Source organism: Vanellus vanellus, assembly GCF_965231255.1.
Source record: "Vanellus vanellus genome assembly, chromosome: 1".
NCBI classification, from domain to species: Eukaryota; Metazoa; Chordata; class Aves; order Charadriiformes; family Charadriidae; genus Vanellus; species Vanellus vanellus.
The window spans coordinates 4,925,131-4,952,428 of NC_138905.1; the positions used below are offsets into that span (position 1 = coordinate 4,925,131).

At 45.1% G+C, this 27,298-nt stretch overlaps 1 protein-coding gene across 1 annotated transcript in view; it reads right to left on the reverse strand.

Moving 5' to 3' along the window:
- The window catches only part of SFMBT2 (Scm like with four mbt domains 2), a gene marked incomplete at its 3' end in the record, with an annotated part of 123,352 nt that overhangs the window by 83,926 nt on the left and 12,128 nt on the right, over positions 1-27,298 (reverse strand). The window contains exons 2-4 of the mRNA XM_082490200.1: positions 23,742-23,911; positions 16,532-16,626; positions 12,783-13,023 (exon numbers count right to left, since the gene is read on the reverse strand). Coding sequence (XP_082346326.1) covers positions 12,783-13,023; positions 16,532-16,626; positions 23,742-23,847 — 442 coding nt within the window. The 5' untranslated portion in view covers positions 23,848-23,911. The remainder of the gene's footprint in view (positions 1-12,782; positions 13,024-16,531; positions 16,627-23,741; positions 23,912-27,298) is intronic.

A 27,298-nucleotide genomic window follows, 5' to 3' on the forward strand; every position in this document is an offset into this window, starting at 1 on the left:
AAGCTTCCCAGTGTCATGCACAATGCCCAGGATTGACCCAGAATTTGGAATCTGGGTGAAAGGAATTGATTTTTAATTGTCATCAGGAAAATGCTTTATAGGAGCATCACTTAAATATCTGCACTGCGTAACAGCTACCTCCACGAGCTCCAAGGAGCATATGGTCCACTTCAGGAAGCAAGCCCCTTCGATGGTGACTGGGAGCCCACATTATCATGCGTAATGAGGGAAAAATCAAGTGCAAGTCACAGCTGGCTCGGGATCATGCTGGCGCTTGCATCTGCCACTAGCAGCTTCCCAAGCTCCCTATCTGCACGCTCCTCCCCAGCAAAATCCGAGGTGCCCCTAGGCGCATCTGAAGGAACGCCCTGCTGGAAACACGACACTAGACACGTTGGCTTGTCCTTGGCCCAAAAGAGCACAGAAAATCCTCTCATGTCTGCTCAGCCCTAGCAGACATAATTTAATCTCCAACCTGATCCAAAAAGGCCCACTGAGAAACACGTATGCCAACTCCAGCGTGCTCTGGATCAAGTCCCTTGTGCTATCGACCCTTCCCAGCTCCTACAGCAACGCACAGAAAGTCATCTCCTTCTCTGATATAAAGACCCAGACCTGTGCCAAACTTAGAATATGAATGGTTGGGGGAGAGGGGGGTTAAGTCTCCACAGATGTCTTCAATGGCGATTATTTAAATCTGTCGATGTTTTACTTATTGTATCACCACATTAACTACCTAGGCCTAGTCTTACAGTTGAGATGGCATTTCCATTCCAAAACTCCTCTGGGGGAAATTACGGGAGACTGGGGAAGGGAAATTATACGCAATTACCAAGAACAGCTACTTATAATCTCTCGATTATTATTTTTAAAGAATATCTTATAAAAACACACTCGGAGAGCAGTTAAGCTGACCATGTCAAAAAAAGAGTGATTTGCCGTGCTGTCAGGGTCAATCTTCACATTTTTTCTACGGTTTCTGGGCTCTCTAGCTCCACAGCATCAGAGCACGTGCCCCAGGAGGTGTATGAGTGAGTGAAGAACAACTCAAAACAGGCACTGCTGGATACTCACGGTGTGGAGATCTCCATAGTCGTGACTGAGGCACACAGCTCAGGGGTCTTTGCTTGAATAAGGACATTGGTCCTCAATGACAAGTCACAAATCTCAACCATTATACATTTTGTTCCGTATTCACGCGGTTTGCACCAAATAGTTGGATTATGTCAAATGGTGGCTCAACACAGAGCCAAAGAGACGATACTAATAAAACATACTGTCTTCTCAACCAAATTTTTATTAGGAGTCTCATCGGGTCTTTAACTGTAAAATAATTTACATCCTTCCATCCCTTGGCATTTACATGCCTTGAAAGGAGGATTTTTCTGGTTTGTGCAATAGACGGAAGGGGTTTTTTGTAACAATCGTCAAAGGGAGGTTTTACCTAAAATGGTCTCAAAGGTACCTTCCAAAAATCCACCCCATTTCACCTGCTGCTAAAGAACAGGGAAAGCTCAGGAAATCTCTACTCGCAGAAAAGCCTGATGTCTGCTCACAGCCTTTTCCTGCAATATTTCCTTGGAAATACAGCTTCTCATTCGCAGTCTCTGCCTCGCGCTGCAATTACTCCTTTCCTCCCGTATCTTTGTTCCTCCAGTACAACTTGTACTAAACGTCAACTCCAAAACCAATGGTTTAGTCACAGCAGCGGCTGCAGTGTTATCCTGCCGACCGTGACCAGAATTGCAAGCAGCAGAAGGCAAAGCCGTGGGGTCTCAACTGCTCATCTTAAGCCCTTCGAGCGCTCTGAACGGAGCTGGAGTCCCAACGACACGTGCTTTCCTCGCAGGAGGTCAGGAGCCGCAGCAGAAATTGGTTCTGCCAACGCTTCGCACTGGATCAGGCAACTATTGCAGCTCAACACTACTGCAAGGAGGTTTGCTCCATCCATCTTTGCCGAAGACGAACCCTTCTGCTGGGCAAAGGGCTTGGGCTTTGATCCGTACAGACACAATCTCACACATTGCTTAAAAACACTAAAAAAATAAATATAGCCCTACACGGGTTTGGAGGAGCAAAGCTCCCTCCGTTTTTAATACAACCCCTCTTTTTTGTCACTGCTCGTAACATGGCACAAACCTCACAGGGACATACTCCATCCAGCCAAGAGGGATAAATTTCAGTTCCCAAAGCTGCCCACGAAAAAAACAAGTGCTTCCAGATCAGTGGTTGAGGACTAAAAAAAAAAAAAAAACGGGGGCGGGGAACCCAGCACTTTCACTCCTTTTCGTGACAAAACGAGCTGAGAAATGCCCCACACCATGCACCTGTGTCCAACCCCACCACCACCCCCCATGCAAAGGTGCATCAGCGTCCAAGTTTGAGAGGATCCTCAGCTCACTGAGCAGCCCTGCCCGCAGATGCCTGCCCAAAGTTAGCTCTACCCCTCTGATCACCCTTGCTTTTACCTCCCTACCGTGTCTCGTTTGCTCTTCACTCGCGTGGTCCAGCTGTGGAACACTCAACTGGCTCCAGTCCTGCTGTTCCCAAGGAAAAATCAGCTCTCTGAGGATTTTTTTTTTTTTTTTAAAGTATTGCAAAGCCATGGAGCACGGAACTAATATATGACCTGATCTCTTCCTGGCCATTTGTGGTGACAGTGAACCATAAAGCAATGATACGAGCGCACCCGAGCCCCGGCTTTGCCAACAGCCCGAGCTGGAGGAGCATTTCAATCTCCCTTCATAAATCTGTGCAGCAAAGCAGCTCAGAAGCGTGCAAGCCTCACGGCCCACGTGGGGCCAGACTCCAGAGCACTTTTGGCTCGTTCTGGTCCTTCGAGCAGCAGCGAACTGGGTGCTGAAGGCTTCCGAAACTCAAAAAGATGCCTGCTTGCCTATGTTCAGAAATGACCAACGTGCTCGAGCGATCTTCCCTGCTGGGTAATGAAAACCTCAGTTGGGGTCCCGTAGCACCTACAGCTGGGATGGCAGAGGTGTGGGATAAGAAGAAAGTCAGACTGTGCTCTTTGCCTTGAAAATCCAGATATGCACCATAGGGGCAGGATGAAATAATTCATTCTTTGATATTCAGGCATCTTCCAAAGAGGAGAACAGGTATCAGGAGAAAACAAACAGATCTGAGTACAGTGCTGTGTACAGAAATGAACTAATATCAAGCTTGACTGAAAAAGTTGATTAAATTAGTTTAATTTAAAAGCCCAAACAAACCCCGAAGGAGGTTCTTTGTTTATTGCTTTTTACCAACAGCCCGCGTTACCGAAGAAGCGCCATGTGGGCATGAAATATTTATTCATTAAATCTTTCATAAAGCTCCACGCTATTGGTTTCATTCAGGATATATTTATAACTTGTCAAAGTCCACGAAAATCACTACTTTTCTTTCCCCCACCTCCATCCCCCTCCAGACTGTTTATGAAAGGATTAGGCTCTCAGTTTTCATTGCAATAAGCCTGATCCTCCTCTCCACTGTTGCTTGTACACAAGGTGCTCCTTCTTTAATCATTACAGGATAGTTGTAATTAAAATAGCTCAGCCTTCCCTGTGCCACCCAAAAGGGACCGTCACAGCGCTGCAAACTGTACTGCCGCTTTACCGTGTTCCTGCCATGGGAATGGCAACATCACTCATTTACAGAGGAAAGCACCGTGCACCGGCAGCGATACATGGAAATAAAAGTCAGGACAGACAGTCCACCCAAGCAAGGGAAAAACAGTCAGAAAGTGCATTCACCTCAGTATCGGTATGTCTGAGTCATCTGCTATCAAACCTCACTCCATCGGTGAAACCCCTTCTTGAACCCTTCCTTGGCTGTCAGCCAGCCTACAGATTAAACCCACGCTCCAAGTTGGGTTAATAACCCGCTGGCGTGAACGCTGCTATATTACCCTCAGTCTCAGCTGCAAAGCTATGTAATATTGTTTTACTAGGTTTACTGACTATACAGCTCAGTCCAGTACAGGAATGAGAACAGGTTACACTTATCAATGAAAGTACTTTCCACCTATAAGTGTGCAAAAAGCCAAGATTTGCGTGCAGACTGTGCAGGGACAATTCACAACCAGTGAAACCGTCACCTCTCTAAGAAGTTGCGCTGACACCTAATCTGGGTGTGGGCCAAATCGAATTTCCCCAAATAATCCTGAGCAATAAACAAACAAACAAACAAACAAAAAAACACACACCCCAAAACAGATGCTGAGCAGGCACTTTGGGTGCGCCACGGGGTCCCGCGCAGTTTTGGTGACCGCAGTCACCGCGTGCATCCCTGCCTCGCTGGACCACGAGCTGTCTGGTCAGGCCTGCTCCCAATTCCCTTACTCCATTTGTTTGTGAGAATAAATAAATATAAATACAGCATAAGCATATGTCGTTGTCCCTGGAAACTAGGCTTGCTGGGTATGTTTCTGCTGAAACGGCTTCTTACTGGAAAATTAGGTTTTGATTAAAGTGTGTTCTTTTCTTGCTTTTAATAAACAGAGTCTACTTCATGTGCAAGCTTTAGGCTTCTTTTTTTTTTTTTTTTTTTTTCTTCTGGAAACCTAAACTATCTTGCACGGCTTTGGTTTTTCAAATGCCTGACCCTCAGCAAGGGCCAGGTTGCCCCGGCACAAGAGCACCTTGTGGGGCATTGAGTAGAAGACATCTCAGGATGACTCCACAAGGAGACACCAGACACTCCTGAGGGAAAGTCTAACCCAAGCCAAAGGGCAAGGAGGGACCAGCACCCACACATGAGTCCCATAAGGCACTGCTGCAGATCAAGACAACGTTTTGGGTATTTAATCCCAGAAACACATCCTAACATTTTTGAGGGGAAAAATGATGACTTCTTTCCAAATGAAAATACTGATGAGAACAAAGCAGAGGCTTCGCATTTATGACTTTTGTGAAGGGGAAGAACACCTTTTCTAAGTCATTTCCACCGAAAACTCAGTAGAGAAGCACAAAGAGTGACCCCAGCTGATGAAACTTCATCGCAGGGGAAATATCCCCCTTAGCAGAGAGCCCGGCAGTACCCCACGGCCACCTACCTAAACCACGGGGTCACTGCAGAGCCAAGGCCGGCAGCCTCGTGGTAAAACTCCACCACACTCCCGAAAAACTTGGAACAAAAGGACCTATGTTTAACCACGCATTGATTTTTTCCCCTCGATAGCCTCCATCACTCATGGCGGTCCCGGCCAAAGCCACAGCAGCGCACACCTCACATTTCCCACTCACACAGTGTTTCTTTGTCCGAGTATCACACTAGAAACACCAGGATAAATCATTTACTCTCCAGAAACACCAGGATAAACCATTTACTCTCCAGTCCACCTTACAAACCCACCAGCATCTCATCCCGCCCTGCAAGGTTCTCCGCAGCTCTGCCTCTAGACCTGAAAAATTATATTGTAAAAGGAAACTCAAAATGGAAAAGCTTGAGCTCGAGCCTGGCAGAGCCGGAGATGCTCAAAAACTCTGCATTTGATAAAGTCTACAATTCAAACTTTTTGCAAAGCCTGTCCCGCTGGCCGGGCTGCGCCACATTTGCACAGTAGCTCAACAATTACTTACATTCCCAAAAGACACGTGGGGGCCTGTTACACTCAGTTTACCCCGAAAGGGCCTCACTTGGCAATATGAAGTCTTTAGAAAGTAACTAAAGCCAGCAGTACATGCAAAAGACTTGCAGTTTCACACAGTCGTGAAAAGACCATTTTCCTCATTAAGGCAGCATTATCCTGATGCCGCACGAGAAATGGGCTCACTCTTGAATTTTCACATCCCAGACTGAGCCATGGCAAAGAAAGGAAGGAAAAAAAAAAAAAAAACTCCCGTGGGTGCTGTAACGAAAATATTTTCTTCTTGGGAGTGAGTCTGCGAGGGGCTACGTGGGGCCGGCGGGGAGATGCCAAGCCACGATATGCTCCAGCGATTTCCAGCTGCTGCCAGCTCCCAGGAGACATCAGAGTCAACGGGCACAACTCCTGCTAGGGCAAATTTCAGCCCAAACGCCCCCGGCTCTACAGCCAAAGCTGGCGTTATTTTTACCTCCCCTCTGCCGTCGTTAGGAGAGCAAAGAAAAAAAAAAAAAAGCTATTTTTTTTATATGCTCGTTAAGTATAATCTTGAAAATGTTCTATGCCAATGCATAAAGCTGCCTACTATGCTAATAGAATATTTAATTGACATTTATTTGCTGACTAGTTATTTATGCTAACGTCATCCCTGCATAATTAATGGTCTGCTAAAGTCGACTTGAAAAGCACACATAAAACACTGTACTAGGAGTCATTTGCAGTATTTAAAATAAAGAAATCCTGCAATCTATTTACATTAGGTTAGTCTAAACTTGGTTTTGATGGAATAAGAGGATAAGGATTGGGCAAAGAAGATATAAAAAAAAAAAAAAAAGAAAAATCTATATACTACTTTAGAAATATCCACAGTCTTTGACAGTACAACCTGCCAAAGAAGATTTCCGAGTTTCATTTTATTTGGCTCGAGGGCCCAGTTCTTAGCTGATGTAAAACAGCATAAGCTCAGAGAATGCCTACTGATTTTCTCCAGCCTCAAGCTCTTAGGAAGTAATATTTCAGGTGAGCCTTCAGTGAAAGAGCTAAACCGGGGCCAGATCTGCTCTCAATTATACCAGTAGAAAAGCAAACTCATCTCAGATAAGTCGGTGGAGGCAAGCCAACTTCTCACAAAGATAAAAGGAGAAGTCCACCCGGCCCATCTGATCCCTCTACCTGCACTATTATCACAGACCTGCAGGCATAGTTTAAGTTTTATTTCCTCTGGGATGAGATTACCAGGGGAAAGTTGGCTTTGGTTAAAAAAAAAATAATAATCTACGATCACATTTTCTGAGAGAGAAGCTCTGGAGGCCCTCATCTATTTTCAGAAACATTATCTCTGTGTCATTCTCTGAAGAACCTGTGGACAAGCCTTGCGGACACAAGTGACCTCCAAGAATGATGCTGAAAGGCAAGTGTATGGGCCACATCTCCACCACCCCCTGAGCTGTGCCCCTCAAAAAAGCCTCCTGTGCACCAAGGGAGTCTTGAATGACACCAAATCCACACCCCGAGCAGAAAGTGACTGCTCAAGGCTTGCTCTTCTCTTTGCTTCTGTCTCACCATCTCCCCTTACTGCTCCTGTTCCTAACCCATGCATCCCATTTTCTTAATCCCACTGCTTTCTGCTGTAGTTCCAGCCCCAGCGTCTAACCACTACATCCATCGATGACTTCACCTGAGCACTATCAAAATGGAAAAACTGTCTCAAAGTTATTTCTTCCATCGATCTATTCATCTCTCTGACATCTTGCACACAAATCAGCTGTGACACACAGCCAACCACATTTTGACTATGCAGAATCCAGTGAATCCTCATGCCGTAAGTTTTGACATGGCCAATCAGATCCACGTCTCACCTCTCTTACACCACTGATCTCAAACAGAAGGATTTAGCTCTGTGAAAGATTTAGATAATAGTTCAAAAAAAAAAAAAAAAAGAAAAAAGTTATAGTTTGAATGCAACCTGGTTTGCTGTGTCACAAGTTTTCTCTCTTTTATCATCCACACTCTGCCCAGAATCAGATCCAGCACTTTGAATTTGAGTGAAATTCCCCTAGTTTGGCCGGATCGAGGCTAAAAGTTAACTGGACTTAAGTGAAACACAAAAACCTATTTCAAATAGTGACCAGATTATGACGTTCACCTTCACAGAAAGTCTGGACAAGCAAAATGCTTTGTGTCCACCACTCTTAATGGCATATTTCATAGAACTATAGAACAGTTTGGGTTGGAAGGGACCTTTAAAGGTCATCTAGTCCAAGTCCCCCTGCAATGAGCAGGGACATCTTCAACTAGACCAGGTTGCTCAGAGTCCCATCCAACCTGACCTGGAATATTTCCAGGGATGGGCCATCTCCCACCTCTCTGGGCAACCTGGGCCAGTGTCTCACCACCTTCACCGTAAAAAAGTTCTTCCTTATACCTAGTCTAAATCTACACTCTTTTATTTGAAGTCATTACCTCTTGTCAAATCACAACAGGCCCTGCTAAAAAGTCTGTCCCCGTCTTTCCTGTAGGCCCCCTTTAAGTACTGGAAGGGGCTATAAGGTCATCCCGAAGCCTTCTCTTCCCCAGGCTGAACAACTCAAACTCTCTCTGCCTGTCCTCACAGCAGAGGTGCTCCAGCCCTCTGATCATCTTTAAGGGCCCCCACAGTTAGGTACCTCAGGGTTCTCATCTGTTGTTACCAGTTTGCCACTCTTGCTCGTCATGGGGGAAGTACGCTTTCTTTGACCTTCCTTTTCTGGCTGACATACCTGTAGAATTTGCATCCCTTGACAAGTTCAGGTCCAGCTGTGCTTTGGCATTCCCGATCCCATCCCCACCCAACCGGGCAGCATCCCTATAGTCTTCCCAGGATACCTGTCCCTGCTTCCACTGCCTGCGCATCTCTTTCTTGCCCTTGTTATCTTTTCCTTATTATCCTTCTTGCCCCTAATTATCTTGCCCTTATTTCACTTGATGAAACTCAGCACCGTTCAAGAGGGACTCACTTCACCCCAGGATCAGGCTTTTCAGCTTTAATCCTCCTTATATTGGTATAACAAAGAAGTAGAGGCTGTTTTCCTACATATAATCGCAGTACAACTGATCACCTTAATCACCAAATCCAAGGATAGATGGTGTTCTGGGGTTTTCCCATCTGTACCAGTTCATTGTAAAATCAAAATACAGACCTGGTTCTCTCCCCACTGTATTTCTTTACGTCTCAAATCTCCTCAGTCTCCCGGTTTACATGGCGAGCAGACTCAAGCTCACCGTGTGGATCCGCGCACAGAAATGCCCTATTTGAATTTCCATCTGTCAATAACATTAAAGCAGAACCACTGCGGCAATTACAAGTGTACACAATAATCTTGTCGTCCAGTGTCTTTAGCGCATCCCAGAATGCATTAAGATAGTGCCAGGAGAGATTCAGCTCTGTTGGCTCAGCTGTAAATCTGCAATCTGTACAAAAACACCCAAGTGTCAATCAAAAGACGTTCCTGCTCTCCGCGTGGTTCACAATGCATAATTTAGCTACTACGCTTGTCAGGTTCTCCACGCTGCTCTTCTACCCGATGGTAAACGTGTTCACGAACCCAACTGTCATCAACAAAGGAAAACAGCACATGGAAATAACAGGCTAAGGGAGGCAAGAGACCTCCTTTCTTTTCACAGTTAAACAAATCGCTAGTAAGGGAAAGTTTAGTTAGACTTAAATTTTTAATGCTCAATGGGTAACACATCCCAAGGGATGGAGGATGTTGAAAAACAACCGTATCGGCGCTGTGCTGAGGAGGAGAACAGTGTTTGGGGAGGAGGGGACAAACGCTGTCCCCGTTTCCATGCAGGCTAATATAATGGGGAAATTTTAACTAACTGATGGAAAGTCTATGTTACATCCCACCCCCCTAGTCCAGAAAAGAAAGCCTACTATACCACCACAGCCTTGCCACTGTCAAGAAACTTCGGAGCAGGTTGTCCTTCCTCATATGAATTACAATTGCTGAGGGGCCTTGTCAGAATGGACGAAAATTTCACGCTCAGCTACATCAGGCAGTAGCTGCCCACTGGTCTACACCACAGTTAATGTGCAAGAAAAAAAAAAGAAATCTCTGTCCCAGGACGTGACTTTAGAGCTGATCAGTGCCAAAGCTACAGACCATAAGGACAGCTTCACTCTTGCCTCAGCTAGTTCATGAATAAACATCCAATTCATTCAAATGAGTTCTATATTAACTAATTTAAATAATTTTCATTTTGCTTTGAATGGTAAACAGATCTATTCTGCCAGGATAGTTGAGTTTGCAATTCAAATTACACACCGATTTGTAATGAGAAAAATATAATTAATGGCAAAGCTTGAAGTAACTACAATTTTACTCCTTTGATTTCCTGCAGGGAAGGAGGGGGTAGAGGGCAAAGCTCACAGGCATGTGCATGCTCACACCATCCTTTCATAAGCCAATACATTTTATCGCGAACTCAAGTATTTTGGCTTGAGCAGTCCTATTCTAGTCCACTGCACCATAATGTCACGGGATGACATAACATGACTTGACATTATACTCACAGGCACCATGATGCAATACTAACGTCACCCAATAAATAATCATGTAACAATCTGTAAATTAAATGACTTCCTCCTATTGGGATCATAAACAATAATTATTTGGCAGCTAGCCCTTAAAAGCTCTGTGCGTGATGAACATTAAATCAAGCTCTATTGATTTGCTAAACGGAACCAGCCCGTTTTTTTACATCCCTCTCCCATCTAATTAAATTCTTCGTCCTGTCACTCTGTACCATTCTTTTCTGGCATCACGTTCATAAGATTAGTCCGATCTGATTCCTAAGCAGAACCAGAGCGTCATCCCAGAGCTGGTATTTTGCCCGTTAAACAAATCCTTCCTAGCAGATCTGCTTTTTCACCAAAGCTTTCAGCTCCTGATTAAAATCAAACCCTAATGACAGATAACTGGCCCTGGCCATGCTGTTTGCACGGTCGTGCCAACAGATATCTTCATCGTAATCAAGACGTTGAGAACCAGGCCCTTAGAAAACCATCCACGCAATTTGAAGCTGGCTTTCATTTCTTCCAAAGGTTTGGCAACAAAATAGTACGCAATGCTAAACAGGCAAAAAAACCTCCACAGAGAGAACATCACTTTTTTTTTTTTTTTATGACCAACGTAAAGTCTGATCCTCCAGGCTTCACCAGCTGAAACTCCCAGCACTGCAATGAAATTCGGCTTGTTAAGATACATTCACTGATCAGCAAAGCAATTAAGAACACGACAAACTCCAGACATCTGCGTACAGTAAGCCTAGTAGTACTCACAAGCTACTTTCAAAAGCTCAGTTCCCCCTACGGAAGACAAGGGGCACTCTTGAAAATTCAGCTTCTTCTCTGTGTTGTCCCAATGGGAGCTATGATCTTTTGAAAACCCACCTTTGAACGCTGCGGGCAAACACCCAGAGGAGCTCTGCAACTTATAGCATCTTTTCCAAGGGAGAGAAGTCCTGAAGGATCAAATCCTCCTGGGCATTTTCGATGCCTCATTCCAAAATATGACTCAGGCTCTTAAATGTTAAAATCTCTTTTGAAATGACAACCTACACGTTTAATTTATTCTTTCTGAAAATTAAATTAAGACATAGTCAATTGAGTCTATTCACTGAGAATGGGAGGGGCTGAGGGGGGTGTGTGGAACAAAACAGGGCAGTTGCCCAAATTTAAGACCCTGGTGTACAGTTACATCACCCAGCCGGAGGAGAGAGGAGGTAGGACACACTGCACATTTGCAGTCATTCCAGCGAGACAATTCACACAAAGTAGCCACAACCCAAAGAGCAGATTCCAACGTTTCCAAGAAAAGCAGTCGCCTCCGGTTATAAAACAATCATTATTTTCTATTACAACAGTCGATAAGATCTCTTACCCCTTGACCCTGGCATTTTGAGATTTAGTTTACGGCACCGTACACCTTTCTGGTAACATTGATTATAATCTATGTAATACAAGGTAGTTTAAGAGACCAATAAAATAAAATATCTACCCCTTCTCACATCAGTTTGATTTACTAGTGCTTAAGCCAACAGATTTCTCAGCCATGCTTGCCTTCAAGGCTTCAATCTTCTATTTATTCAAAAGACACAAACCAGAACAAAAAGATAAGTTTAGCTCAGAGTTTGGCACACGGAAGGCAGGAATGAGCCCATTTTAGCCCTGATTAAAAGACCGTGTTTACAGCTCACTCCAGTGGGAGGTCAGGCAACACCTACACCAGGAGAAATCACACGTGGCACACAAATGGCACTTACGCTTTTTTCAGTGTTCACACACAACAGAAAGTAAAAAGAGTAACTTCAGCAGCAGAATCGCTAAATGGGTCTTTTCTTAAATGCATGCACAAGCTGGAGGCTAAACATTCCTCTCTTTTTCCCCTGATCCAGAACAAATGGGATATATGGTGGGAATACGTATGAGTAGCGGTGACAAGTATGCCTTTGCTTGAAGCTATGTAGTGGTAAGGATGCACAGCTGCTCCATCGCCGTACGCAGCCAAAAAAACCCCCACGTTTTTCTTAACACTGGGGATCAACAGGTATTATTAACAAATCGTTCCACATGAGCCACTCGGTAACCTACACCTCTTGCAATTAGATATTGTGCACCTAAGAGCTGATAATCAGGACATGCCCTAACCTATGATGACCAAATTTTGCTATCTTTCATGGTATGTACCTACCATCGGCATTAAAAGCTGCAAGAATCTGACAATGGAAGGTTTTAAACTTTCAGGGAAAAACACATGAGTGCACAGCCAACTTCTGGGTTTGGTTACACCCAAACTGATCTCACTTATTTTAGTTTATTCTCACTCTGAATTTCATCCCGTCTTCCTACAAGAACAGGACAATTCTCTCCCCTAAATGAAAATCGCGGCTTTGCAATTTAGCCGTAAGTTTCCTTGTTAAGACAGCTTCCTACAGAAATGCCTTCTGTTGTTACCAACTAGATCAAAAGCGCCTTTGCTAGAGGCCGACTGGCAAACTGAATCACCCACTGACCTGCGGGGACCTGACCCTGACTGCATCACCCAACACCAGTTGAGGATCTGGAGTACCCATTCCAGATCGCCTGCAAGTCTGGAGATTAACCACCAGCCCAACACTAGAGCACAACCCTAACAAAACACACAGAACTTACCATCTGGAGGCATCAGGACCTTGTTATTCTGTGTACACCAGCCAACGGGGTGAAGATCTGCTGTCATCACGTCACACCAAAAATCTGCCCTGCGGTCATCTCCATAGCCACAGTAACGAAGCAGTAAGAGCTGTCCACATGTTGTAATGATCGTAGCCACCCAATATGTGTCCGGGTTGCTCTTGTTGGCCACTTCTAATTTCATTCCTGGTTGGAAACTGCTTTGAAGGCTGATTTCAACCTTACAAAATGAGAAAAGCATCGTGTTACCTTTTCTTCTTTGCAGAGAGACCACCCTCCCCAGCTAAGCAAGATAATGCTGCTCTGGGATAGGACAGGAGTTGATCCAATCACCTCCTTCAAAATCTGGCTGGGCAGGACCATTCCTACTTTGTTGGCATATACCCCATCACGCAAGGTCCCACATGCTCCAAAGAGGCCCTCCTGCAGCGGTACGCTCAGGTGCACTACATCTAAGAGAGGACTGGTACCCATCTTGACATCATAAATCTTATACTGCCTTTCTCACAGGCATTAGTAACTCCGGCACTACGGCAGGGGGGTTGGAACTTGATGATCTTCAAGGTCCTTTCCAATGCAAACCATTCTATGATTCAATGAAATGAGGCTGCATTTACCACTGCGTAGCTCCATCAGGAACATCACAGGACACATGCAAGGTAGAAAGACAGGTACTAAGCACCTCTAGGAGTTAAGCCAAACTATAATAATTAGTCATGTAACAACACTGAAGCACCTCCTGAGGCCTGACAAGCATCAAGGGCTGAATGCTGTATTAGTCAGACCAAGGAGAGCACTTCCACTAAATCCATCCCCAGCAGCTCAAGCCTCAATAGATTCACTCTCCCAGCACCCCAGTACATAAGGTATGACCCATTGCTGAAAGAAGCAAATGGTTTGGGTCACTGTCCTACCATCTGTTGGAGATGTCACTTCCATTTATCTCACCAGTGAGAGGTCACATGTAACTTGCCTTAGGACACTGGAGATGTCCTCAAGGACACTGCAGGGACTGCTGTTAAACACTAGGGCCTGCTGTAGGCACATCATAACATATCTTCCAAGGGCAGTGGGATGTCTCTAGGCGTTGTTGATAAAGAAGAGGTGGATGCCAGTTCACTGATTCAGGTGCTGGCCTTGTCTTCAGAAGACCATCCAAAACATAGCCTGTTACTCCCTATGAGATCATAGAATCATAGCATTGTCTAGGTTGGAAGGGACCTGTCAGATCATCGAGTCCAACCATCAACCTAACACCACCAAGATGTTTAAGGACAGGTTCTTACAGGTTTTTTAGTACCTTATCTTCTACTGAAACCAGACAGATTATATAGTCTGGTTTAAGCCTGCCTCTGATTAACTTTTCATTTAAATGACAGGTTAAAATGACTCTTTTACTCACAAAGATAAATATAGTACGGTCAACTTGGCCACCTGAGGACTTCTCAGACTTGGGGATGCCAAGTTGCAGAGAAAACACTGAGCTCCTCTGGGATGTCAGCAGTACTCCTTCAATCATCCCACTCCATCTTACAACACGAGTGCTGCCCAGCCAAAGCCATTTATTATTTGCAGTTAACAACGCTCCCTGTGCCTTTCCTTGTGTGGGCACTTCCATCAGCATCAATGTCTGGAGCCACAGAATAGCTGAGGTTGGAAGGGACCTTTGGAGATCGTCTAAGATTGAAGACGGTCTGTGACATGTACTACTTAGTCATAAAATAGGATCTTAGCTCTTGTGACGCTAAGGGTCCTCATAAACAATCCAGGACAGATGTTCATTTGCAGTTTTTCTCCTTGCGCCCACCATAAGTAAAGACCCAAGTGGTATTCTGGAGGCAAGGGACTTGTGACCAGAAATCACACAAAGAGGGGAAACAGACAGATAACATAATCTTCTCCGACGACTTTCAGTTTCTTGGCCAACCCGGTTTTTTTTTTTGAGGATCAAGTTTCAGATTGTGAAGCATAGTCACTAAGGACTGTTCCCAGCACTAAATTTTCTCACGTCAACAGTCCCAGGATTGAGATGCTGTGAGACACCGCAACGAGCAGGATCAGCAGGATGAGGTGGGCATCTCCATGCACCTAAAGACATCCTTAAGGGCTTCACGAAGCACAAAATTTTCACCAGGATCTGGTATTTGGATTAGGACCTCAAGCAGAAACCTGGAACAAGATGCTCTCTCCAAACAGCTGCTGGACCAAGGATAAACTCTACAATCAACTTTTGGCATTGCCCTGTAATTCTCCTTACAGTTCTCTGTCCTGCAATACTCTACTGTTCTTAAAATGGAAGAAAAATAGGGGATGGTGGACTGTATTATTTTTTTCCGATGTAGATGGAAGAGAGGCTTTTCATCGCTGTATCTCCTCACCCCTTTAAAACAAGTCAAGGAACCACCTGCACTCATCCAAATAGAGATTTCTCTTATAGTAGCAGCAGGTTCTTTCGGAAGCTTCCCTCTCACTGCAGCACAACTACACTGTTCCCAAAGGACATCTCTGCCAGCAAACAGACTCAGTGTAAGGCAACCTAGAGCACCACAGTTAAAATCCCTGTCTTCCTGCTGATGATGTCTACCTCCTCCAGAGCACGCAGACCAGACCAGTGAAGCTGGAAGAAGAGCCACCACGACTGATGAGCACCTGTAGCAGAACAGGCTGCTACCTGCACCTGAATGAGCAAGCACCATCCTCATGGGACTTCCAGTTGAGGACAGAGAACCACCATGACTTGTTGTGGCTTTACTCAGATGAAGGCATCACAACACCTTCCCACTAGGCCTCAGTATGTCTGACAGCACAGTCTTGTGGCTCAATGACAAAGATGTCCTACAAAAAGTCTACCAACTTGGCCACGCATGCACACCCTTGACTTTGATGAAGAACTTGTAGACCACCTTAATTTCTGTCCGATGTCCTCATGTGACATCACACACATGGAGCTGATAGAAGAGGTTAAACAACAGGTGGGGGTGGAGAAGTTGGTCCCAAACATCAATATCCTTGATTGTGATGGGCTCTGCTCGGAGACAATCCTTTCTTCAAAGCATGCTCTGATCTTCACCAGTCAAGATTTCAGAGACTTCAAATGCTACTTGTGCTAACACGGAGCAGAGCCACAGACCATGCTGTAACCACCATGGCTGTCTGTATGAGCCACGTTTACCCAGGAAAAGCATCACCTACCCAAGTATTTGGTTCTCAAGCTCCTGAGACAGCACCTCCACGCAGGAGGCTGAGAGATGGTTTCCTACGGGCTGTGCTGGACTCCAGTACTGAGTAACCCTGCTAGTCAGTAAAATTTGTGCTAAGAGGTCAGCTTTGGAGAAATAAGGCACTCTTGTGAGAGGAATCTCTACAGGTTGGAATAGACAGCAATGAATAGAGAAGAAAAAAAAATAGATGAAGAAAAAAAAAAATAAATGAGTGTATTATAAGCAAAAGGAGAGCAATAGAAGCCCTAAAAAATGGCAAATTTGAACACAAGGCAGAGGATAAAACAATGACATAGACACAGCACCCCGAGCTGTGACTGCAGATGATACAAACACACCAAGTTCACCTAACACCAGCTGGGGGCCAGTCCTACGCAGGTTGCTGCCTGCACAGAGGGACAATTTCTCCCCAAAACAGTCAGACCCCACTTCAGTTCTCCAGGAACGTCCTGAAAACCCGAAGAGGGAACGCGCGCAATGCCAGCAAAGCTCAGACGAAGCACATACGTGTTTGAAGGAGGTGTGGGGGGCAGCGCTGGCTCCTGTTTCCTCCAGGAACTCGTCCCAGTTGAAGTCTGCATCCTCAATGCTGGAGCCCTCATCTGTTCAAAAGAAAAAAAAAAAAAGAAAACAAAGAAAGAAAAGCAGCCTAAAGCAGAGCCAAAGAAGGCAAAAGTTGTGTCAAAGAGTTGAGGATGAGAATAGCAACCAGTATAAACATCAACACTAAGGAAAACAGAAAGCTTGTTTGAAAGATCTGTGCTTATCTAGTTTGATCAACTCTTACGACGTTTTCAGCAGACTTTGGGACTTCAGCAGCCAACACTCTGAAACCAGAAATGACTCTGCTTTCACAGCCGTGGGGGAACAAACCAGTCATACCGCAACAGGCACTTGTCCTCTTTTATTTTATATTTGATGACTCTCTTGCTGCAAGGGAGGTGGACGCCTATCCGCTATCACGAGGGTGCAATGGATTTGCTCACGCCCCAAAATCAGGTCACCCTGCACTGTTAATTACAACAGTGCCCTGGTGATAATATTAGATGTTACGTCTGTTGGCTGAGCAGCGTGTAGGGCAAACATCACAACCCTTGGGGCTGGGGAGCCGCAGGTTCAGCCCTGCCAGCCTTCCTCTCCTTCCTCAGCATCCCTCCACCCAGAAATCTCCACCCAGGCCCCCATGCCTCCCTCTTCCCCCAAAACTAGGGCTGCTTTCCCCCAAATCCCCCAGCAGCCCTCACCAGACCGCTGTTACCTTCTTGCTCCCCGCACTTGTCCTTGCCCCATTTCAGATGTGGGGCTCTGTGTCACGGCTCCCGAATCCGCACCACTGCCCCACACGATCCTTCCCCACCAGGAAGGACTTGACATTACTACTCTATTTCTTTGCTTTAGAACTGCACTGAGTAGAGCAGAGCTGAGGCCTCAAACCACCGCTGAAACACACACAGCAATAATTAAAAATAAATTTTCTTTCACTTACAGAAAATCAGCCAAATCCCATTGTTTTCATTTTGTTCCCAAGCAATCTCACAAACCCAGTTTCGTCCCCAGAGCAAAAATATTTACAGTCGTGCAATGGGCTCTTTGCAATAAGCATTTATCAGGCAAACTCTGCGAGACCCTTACCTGCCCAAACATTCATCAGCGTGGTCATGATGTAATTAAAGTGACTCATGACAAACTGAATTAAGAAACCTCCCCAGACAGTTTTATGAAGAAAACTGCAGGGTTAATTTATTGCAATTGTTGCTACAGGTCTCCAGTTTTCCAGACCAGAAAATTATGTTGTGCAATGGGAACCTCTCATTATTAAAAGGGGAAGACATAGGTTTAATTTGCTGCCTATGGAGCCAGACATACATGGGCGAGGGGGACAAGGTGGATGAGAAGAGTGGGTTTGAGATAGAGCTGGTGGAGGGTAAAGATCTGCCTGGGAGTTCAAAGAGGAGCACTGAGCTGTCATCGCTGTTAAACACTTTGCACGCTGCTGCACCAAGCCTAAGGTCTGACTCCTTGCCTTAAACTCAATTAACCTGCTTAAATATGAAGACGTAAATCAACATTTACTCCCGTGATAAAGTGGCTACCAGCTGACTTTTCAACTCAGCAAGACAAGAAATAACCCAACCCCACGATTACAACCTGAAAACAGACAAATTCAATATAGAATAAGGGATGCAAGCATTGCAAAAACCTCCAGGCGTAGAAGCTGACCCTGTTTGAGCTATCGGACCCAAAACGAGGGGTTTGTTCATTCGCGCCTGAAAGGTAAGCCACAGCTTAACCACAAGGTAGGTGCTTGGTGCAAAAATTGCTAAGAGTTTCCTTCATCCGTATCATGCAGGCAGGCAATTTAGATGATCAGGGAAATTTTTCAGCGCTAATGTCTGCAACCCCGTGGAGTTAACGTTTTAGAGAAGAGCCAGGATGAGAGATTTCAAAGGCTGGGCCTCTAAAATAAAGTATGTTAGTCCACGAGTAGATGGGCAGATATGGTTACCCATCCCAGGCTCAAAATTACTCTGATTCTTAAGCAACTTTCTACCCTGAGCACAACCAATTCCCGTCCCGCTAAAAGTCAGCGACATCTGACGTGAAAAGCGAAAGGCAAAAAGCTAAAAGTGCGTCCCTACTGCCTGGTTGCTCCCCGCTTCTGCATCCCACTGCACTTGTGGCGCTGGGATGGACTGCTCAACAACCCCAAGGACATCTTCACTTTGGGACATCCGACACGGATAAGACATTTCCAGGTCAGCCCTGGGCTCTCTCCTCTGCTTCTCAGATACATCTACTTCAGAGCAGGTGGCATTTCCCTCAGCCCACAATGCTCTATGGGTATTCTCAGTTTTCAGTACTGCTTTTTGCTCTAACCTGCTGGGTGAGTCCAGACAAGTATCTCCTTTTCTCCAGCTGTTGTAGTAAAATTGACATAAACTAGGAAAATGAAATGTAAAATGTAATTGAAGCAACCAAGGAAACCTGCTGCTGCTCAAGTCTTCTATACTGCCCCAACCGTATTTAATTATTTACCGAATATTAAAATAGAGAAATGGTAACTATACATGATTTATCTACAATTCAATTAAGGAACTAACCACCAGACAATGTAGCGCTGTTGATAAGCAGGGTATTCCTGCCGAGAAAGTGATGAACCGTAGGCCTGGTCAGCAAACCGACAAAACCACTTGGAACTGCCAAGATCAGAGGAGAAGTCGGTAAAAGGTAATTCCGGCAAGGGGAGATCACAACCACCGACTCATTGACCACCTACCCAAGTGATACCACCTACTCAAAAGAGAACAACGGAAGAAGACGACAGAGACTGCGCACTAATTTATGCGGGAAGCAAAGAAATCTTGACCAATCATCAAAGAGAACAGTAACGAATGTGTATTAATTGTTTAAATATTTAATAGTCAATGTACACAAGTGGGGATTTTTGGAACTAAGGCGTGCTGTTTTGGAACGAGCACCCCATTTCTGCACATTAATGGAATAAACTTGGAAATACCTCTGCTCTGTGTGTTACTGGCTTGCACACCGGGTAAAGAACCCAGATTTGGGACAACACAGCCTCCCTGGGTAGTCTTATGGGAAGGAGTCACTCCACAGAGCAGTGGAAGCAGGGATTTTTAGGCAATTCAGTATATAACCTCCAGCCCTTGCAGGGAGCAATGTCTCCAGGGTGACAAACTCTTCTCCAGAAGTTGCCAACAGCACGTTCATGATGGCAGCATTACAGATCCTAGTCATGGATGCAACAAGTCCTCCTGTACTTCATAATCTTATTACCCGTGACCTACTCTGCCACGTGCCAACATGGACTCGCTGGCCCCACTGTTCCCACAGCCCCATCGGCAGGTCCATTCACATGCAGTCCAGCAGAAATCACAACAGCACCCATTTAAAAAAATATCACCCAGATCTCTCCTTTCTAAAATCAAACAGAGAGGTTTCAAGACCCCAGGGGGAGGCAGTGTGAGAGCTGCAGCCTGCCAATTCATTTCTCTCCGACACGTCACAGGTCTGACTCCTCTACCGTTTTTTATCTGCTGATTTTGTCAGGAAATTACTTTTACAAGGTCTGTAAAAATAATGTCAGAGTACTCATTTATCACGGTATCACTGTCCTATTTTGCTGCGGTTTATCACAAAGGATGTTGAAGGGACTGTAAGTTTCCAAAATGTTTTTTTTTTTATGGACTTTGTTCCCTTCTAGAAATCCGGCAAGGGGGCATCCAGAGCAAAGACAGCGTGGCCCAGGGACGAGACCAGCCCAAGGGACCAACCCCATCCACGCACGTAACAGGGCCGTACACAGATCTCCTCATCCATCAGAAAAGCCCTACTGCTGAGGAGCAGAGGACACCTCTTTCTGATCTCTCTTAATTGCCTGGAGATCCCCCGATTAAAAGGCAGACAGAGAAATGCAAATTCTCTTTTAATATACAACGACGAAGATTGTGCCCACTTGAGAAGCGGTTATCACAAAGCCGATCTGTTCGTCGCTCCTTAAGTCACGCACTCCAAGAACAAAGTCCTGGAGAGCTGCAAAATCCCAGGTGCCTTCAGTTCACAGAGCGCCCTGCGTGATGACAAATTTGGCATTAGGCCTATTTTACATACCAGCCCCCTTTCCAACTATTGGTACTTAGGCCCAGCGCTCTTCCTTAATGAAAGAGTCAAGGCTGGCTAGCCTACAATATGATGATGTATAAACGAGCCCAGGACGGCAAATAAAATCAACAAGTCATTATCTGTGAGCCTCTCAACGGCTTTAAAGTGCTCATGCATCGACGCTATAAAAACGCAACTGCTCCAGCTGTTAACAGCCTCCTGGGATGGTTGGCTATGGGAAATAAAGGGGATAAAAGACCCAAAACCTGTGGCTCCAGAAGGACAAGTTTTTCCCAGGTTTCACTGAAGAAGAACGGATTTGTGGCAAATTGCTCAGCCATCTTATTTATAGCACGTAGATGGATCCATGACTTTGAGTGACTACAGAACTGAAATGCTTTAGCAGCTAACAAACCAAGAGAGGCAAGAGGGGGAACCTGATCAACCACAAAGCTCAGGCACGGCCTTGGGAGAGTGGCCAAGATCCATACGCCCAAAGAAATTTAGGCTCCACAGGCCAGTTCTTCTCTTTCCAAAACTAATGCCTATGGTTGGCCAACTGAACTCATCCTAGAGGCACCTACCTCTCCCCTTTGGAAATAAATGGATCCAACGGGGACTAGATCAGGCTGCAGGGGCTTTGCCTCCTCCTGGATGACTAGAGACATCCATTAGAAGGAAACCATGTATGACCCTCCCCCCAGTCAAGTTCCTATCATCCAACGATTTCTGGTTCGGGGGTTTCCTTGAGACAAACATGGTTTCTAAGCAGTTAGTACGATGCATCTTTCTTCCATAAGCATGTCCAATTTCCTTTTGAAGCCATCTGAAACAACCAGAACCACTGCATATACCATGGAAAAAAAGAAAAAAAAACCAAAACTTTGGCTGGACTAACAACCCCACAGCACAGAAAAGTTTCCACCTCTCTGTGTCCCACCTAACATGCAGAGTTTAAGAGCCCAGCTGAATCTATAACCATTGGGGCAAGACAAATTGAACTACCCCACATCTCAAACACATTTTCCGTGCCACACAGACAGTTTGCATTTTTTATAGGACATCCGTCTCACTTTTCCCTAGCCCTGCTGTCCTCTTGAAAGACCACCTGCATTCCCATCTCAGTTGCACAAGCATAATGCAGTTGCTCGCCAGGAGCTGCCTGGGTGGCCACTGGCAACCTGCAGGCCAGATGTGCCACCCTTGTTTATTATTTTCATGGTAAAAGTTCATAGGATCATAGAATCATAGAATGGTTTAGGTTGGAAAGGATCTTGAAGATCATTGAGTTCCAATCCCCCTGCCATAGGCAGGGACACCTCTCACTAGACCAGGTTGCCCAAGGCCACGTCCAGCCTGGCCTTGAACACCTCCAGGGCAGAAGATGGTTGCATGGCACAAGGGGCTGTGCGAGATAGCCCATCCTCACGCTACAAAGCTTACAAGGTCACCTCAAGGACCACAGCTCAGTTTAACTGGCACGGTCTCACATTGCTGTGAGTCCCGTCCCCCCCAACTCATTAGTGAACATGGCAAAGATTCAAAGACCACTCATAGCTTTCCAATGGGCGGTCTCCAGGGAAATAGGGAAATCACTGAGTCACTATGAGAAGTGAAGAAGCTAAAGGCTGGGCGGCCAAATTTCTGAGGCGCTGAGGGAGAAATGGGGAAAAGCGGACCAAAGACACAGATTTGCAGAGGACTCCAGCACAGCACAGACCAATACAGCCCAAACAGCACCACCAGAGAGAAAAGATGCAAAAGACACTGAAGGCAAAGCCTGCAGAGTTTTAAAACAGTCACGCCAATGCTGCTACACTTGAGAAGCGTTGAACCAGTGATTTACCACTGGTGAGGGCACCTATTTCCATGGAAGTAGACTTAAGGCATCCCTTTAGGAGGCCCACCTGCAAGCACAGACTTTCATCTGCCATTTACATCATAGGACCCTTTTGTCAAGAACAGCTCCTACAGAAACGCAAGCGAGTTCGGGAAAAGCACACAAGCACCAACACAAGTACCACAATGCAAAAACGAACCCTTTTGTACAGATTAACTGACTGATAGCTCAGTGTTGCGCTCCACAAGTTCATCAGTTGAGCTCTACCATGCAAACACAGAGCAAGTTACAAGTTACAGCTGAGCGATTCAGTGCCACTGGGAGAGGTCCCATTCCCACCAGCACGTGCTCTGGCCCTCCCTCTTCTTTCAGCCAGTTCAAATCACAAAGCCAGCAGAAAATTAATCACTTTTTTTTTTTCTGGATTACCTTTCTGCTGGGTCAGCAAGTTGAGTGACTCAGCCCAAGGTGGGATGGGCAGCAGAGTTGGTATAAAGAAAGGTCTCCCATTTTGGCATCAGAAAGAAAGTAGATTGGGTCTAGCCATAATGTGCAACTTCTCCATAAGATACAGTCTTCTCCTGTTAAGACTAGATATGGGTAGTTAAAGCACCTAATTCCAGCAGAAATCAGCAGAAGCTAGCACTTATTTTTCTGTATCTACCATGGCAACGCCCAAATTTCACGAAGTGAATCCTCATCTTTAAGGGCCCATCCCAGAGCATTACACAGCATCAAGTCATACCCATGAGCATAAGGACAACATGCGACCACCTCTCCACTGGCTAGACTAATGCTTGTGAAGTTCTCTCACCTGACGCATTCAAAAAAATTCTGAAGAAAATGAGGATGAAGGGTCGGAACAAGGGAGAAACTACAATTTCTGAATGTTCACTTCCTCTCTTTAAGCACAAAACTCCAACAAAATAAAAAAGGATGGGGAAACACAAAGAACACGATATGATGTCCTGGGAGAGGTCTTCCATTGATTTTTGTTTAAATTTTGAATAGCTGCTACATACTGTAGAAAAGATCCAGCAGAAAAAAAGTTCCAACTTCCCAACCCATCAACCAGGGATCCACTTTAGCACTCCGTGATACGGGACACATCCAATCCATAAGGCTCAAAAAAGGCCTTCAAGCTGTACAACCATGTACAACTCCCCTGGCAACCTGGCTGTCCCCACCTCTACCGGTGACCAGCTGGAGGGCTGTACCAGTGACGACAACCCATGGGGGTGAAGGAGAGCTCACCTGAATCAAACTGCTCAATGCTGCCGTTGGCCGGGCTCTGCCCCTTCTCTGGGGAGAGATGCTGGGTCTCTTGCATGGTGGTGATGAAAGACGACCTTGTCTCCATGGTTCAGAGGGAGAGTCCTTGCCTTCCTAATTCATCCTGCAGCAGGGACCGCCTAGAGGACAAACTAAATGAAAAATAAAAAGAAACAATGAGTGATTTGGGGAGTTGGACTAGATGATCTCCAGAGGTCCCTTCCAACCCTGACCATTCTGTGACCATTCTGTGATTCTGTGATTTGTTCCACTTACACCAATCCGTTCCCTCAGCCTTTCCAAATGCATTTCAAGTTATCCCATGTTGATTGTAACCCTTGGATCCTGCTCTCTCCTCCAAGGTGAAGCTAGAGTTGGACAAGGAACCACAAAAGGACACCTCCCCTTAGTGGCAGTAATATCTTAACAGCAATAACAACAATAATAACAGCAGACAAGATAAGGAGATAATAAACAGTATCCACAGTATTTGACACGAAGGATTCATGTCTCAAAGCTCAGTCCAGCTCCCCGTACCACCGAGAGAGAGGGAGGGACCAGCCCATAAGGTAGCACAACCCATGCTAAAAAAAAAAAGATACCCAAGAAAAGCCAACTCAATCACCCTCCAACAAGTCCAGCCCTTGACACCCAAATTATTGATGGCTAGCACTGTGTGAGCTGGATCTCACTCCATAAATATTCAAACTTCCAAAGGGGAGGGGGGGGAGGTGGATCTGTGATAAAGAAACAGCGGAAACACTGACAGGAGAATACTTGGGAGAGACTGGAATAACCCTAGAAATTAAAGTTCAGCATGCGAAATGCAGACACCCTAATGAAATAGCGGTGGCTGCAACTATATATATATATATTTTTTTTTTTTCCAATGAAGACTGACCAAAGGGAACTGCACCAGTTAGTGCCATGCAAGGTAGCAAATGTCAACTCAGGTGTAGATTGGGTTATGTTAGCAGAGGAGATTCTTCTAGAAGGAATGACCATACAAAGTGGAATAAAAACACACACAGATGAAAAATGATATGAGAAAGGGAATACAGACCGACCAGCTCTTGAATCAGACACAAGACTAAATGAGAACTGTATTTCTAGCTACAGGAAGCCACCAGACGAGCAATACCCAGAGATATACCTTTATGAGTAGATTAAAAAGAGCTCCAAAGTGAGCTTTTCAGTAAAACTCTCTGAGATGGTGATGAATTACGAGGTGTCAAAGACGGACTGAAAAAGAGAAACCAAGAGCTCGGGTTATGGGCACAGAGGGAACCAGCTATTCACACAAGATATGCTAAAGCAAAGACAGGTAGTAGGGAAGGTGTGTGTCCAGAATGTACAATGTGGAGGACTGGTCCCGCTTGTTAGCGGACGCGTCCAAGACCTGCATGACAGAGGGGACTACACTGGCAGCACCGATGCCAGATGCTCTGCAAGAAGCGTGACTAAAAGTAGAAAAAAAGTTTACTGCCAGGGGCCAGGCAAAACAGGAGGTAATAAGATTGTAAAATATTATGGGATTTTTTTCAACTTTTACTACTCAGGAAGCATATACAGGAAGACCAGATATGGTGGTTATAAAATACAAAGAGGGAGAGTGCTCTGTCAAAGATTTTTTTGTTCCCAGCCTTTAAGGCAGTTCCAATGAAAATTGCAAGGAAGAAACAGATGCGCATGAGCAGTTACAGCTGGAACTGAAAAAGATGAGGAGCACATCAAGTCTAAGCATGATATCCATTAACTGAACCATGGTGGGACTCTCTGCTGGAGCAATCACAACAGCATCATGGCGACCACAATTAAACCATGCTAAAACCATGGGTGTTTCACAAAGCATCGCTGGTAGAAGCAAATTACCAATGCAGGTGACACAACACCCCACTGAAGGTTGTTTGGGCAAAGTTAGACCTCCATCAGCAATTTGTGTTCCCCACCCCAAAAGGACACGCTAATGAAAGGAAAAAAAAAATTTTTAAAAAAAGGAAACTATAAAAGAATTCAGAGCAATATTCTTGTTGCCCTCTTTGCAAAGTGCTCAGTATACTTCAAGCACTCCATAAATAATAATGATCACTTCCCCACTGTGATGGACACTACAGCACTTCATCTCTATTCTTTGTTGACATGAGACTTGCTAATGAATTAAGTGTATTATATACTATGAGTAATTTGAGCGCAGCTAACCTCAGAACATATATATCACTCATCCCCAGTGTATATTAAGTTTCAATTAACTATGAAACTAGAAGCAATCAGTCTACTGAAAGTAAAAAAAAAAAAAGCACTTCTCCTTTGGTAGAGAGTACTTCCGTAAATATCATTAATAATAAATTGGTTAAGTACCAGGATTTTACATCGAGCTTGTTAAATGGGAGGGGAGGGGAGGTGACAGCAGAAGCTCAGCCTTGGGTGGGTTCAGCCATTTTCAGTTTTGCCTAGGACCAGACAGTGATGGAAGGTAATCTTGGACTATTAAAAAAAAAATAAATTCAAAGAACAGAGAGAAATAGAGACAAATGAACCATCTTAAACAAAACTCGGGTAACTATAAATACCAAGAAGAAAGATAAGCTACGTGGTAGTGTAGTTAAGTCTTGCGACGCTCCTATGATGCTGATAAGACAAAGTTATAAGCTGATAAAAAGCTGAAGGTGTCCAATCAGACGACGACAGTATTTGCTGTTTCTTATGCAGTCAAGCCCCAAATCTACCACCAGACCCATGAGAAAGGCCAGTTCCCCCGGGCCAGGGAATTTCCCATCAGAAATGGAAAACGGATGGGAAAACCAGCAGGAATCTGTCCGAGGTGTTTGCAACACAGCTGGGATCCATCCTCAGTGGCCAGGTCTGGGACTAGGCTTAAGCCCACTTCGATTAAAAGGGGGCAACGCACAACCTTTTTGCCAGATTTAGCAATGTCATCAACATTTTTGTTCGTTTAATTCTATTTTAATGGAGTGGGTTGTGGGTTTTTTCGCTTAAGCTTTGCTTAAGCTTGTTTTTGAGACGTCATGTCGAAAGCATCCATATCCCAAGAAAACGGGATCTGTCAGAGGCTAGAGCTTATCTTCTTGTTTTGGGAATAACTAGTTTACCATCTACGGTAGGAGAACATCTAAGTGTTTTCCCAATACTATGTGACAACAAGACCAAACTCTTCTGCAAACATACGCTTCAAGATAGCTCTGAGCCTTGGTGTTGATACAACTAACTAGCAAAGAAAGCTGATGTAGGGTATTAATTTTTCACTTCTTATTAATTGCTGCTAATTAACACTTCAAACAGAGTCCCCAGCCATACTGTTAACAGTAGCGTGCTGACTGCCCTGCAATCATCAACACTGCACAAGCAGCGCACACCGCTCTACTCCCAATTTCTCCGTCAGTCTGAAGGAACGCGTGTCCACTGGAAACCAATTTAAGGACCACGAGCCACGTGGCCAGCCTGTAAACCTGGGGATGGGAGACAACAGCAAAAGAGGCTCAAGGTGACACTACACTAGGCAGGAACAACACAAAGAAAAA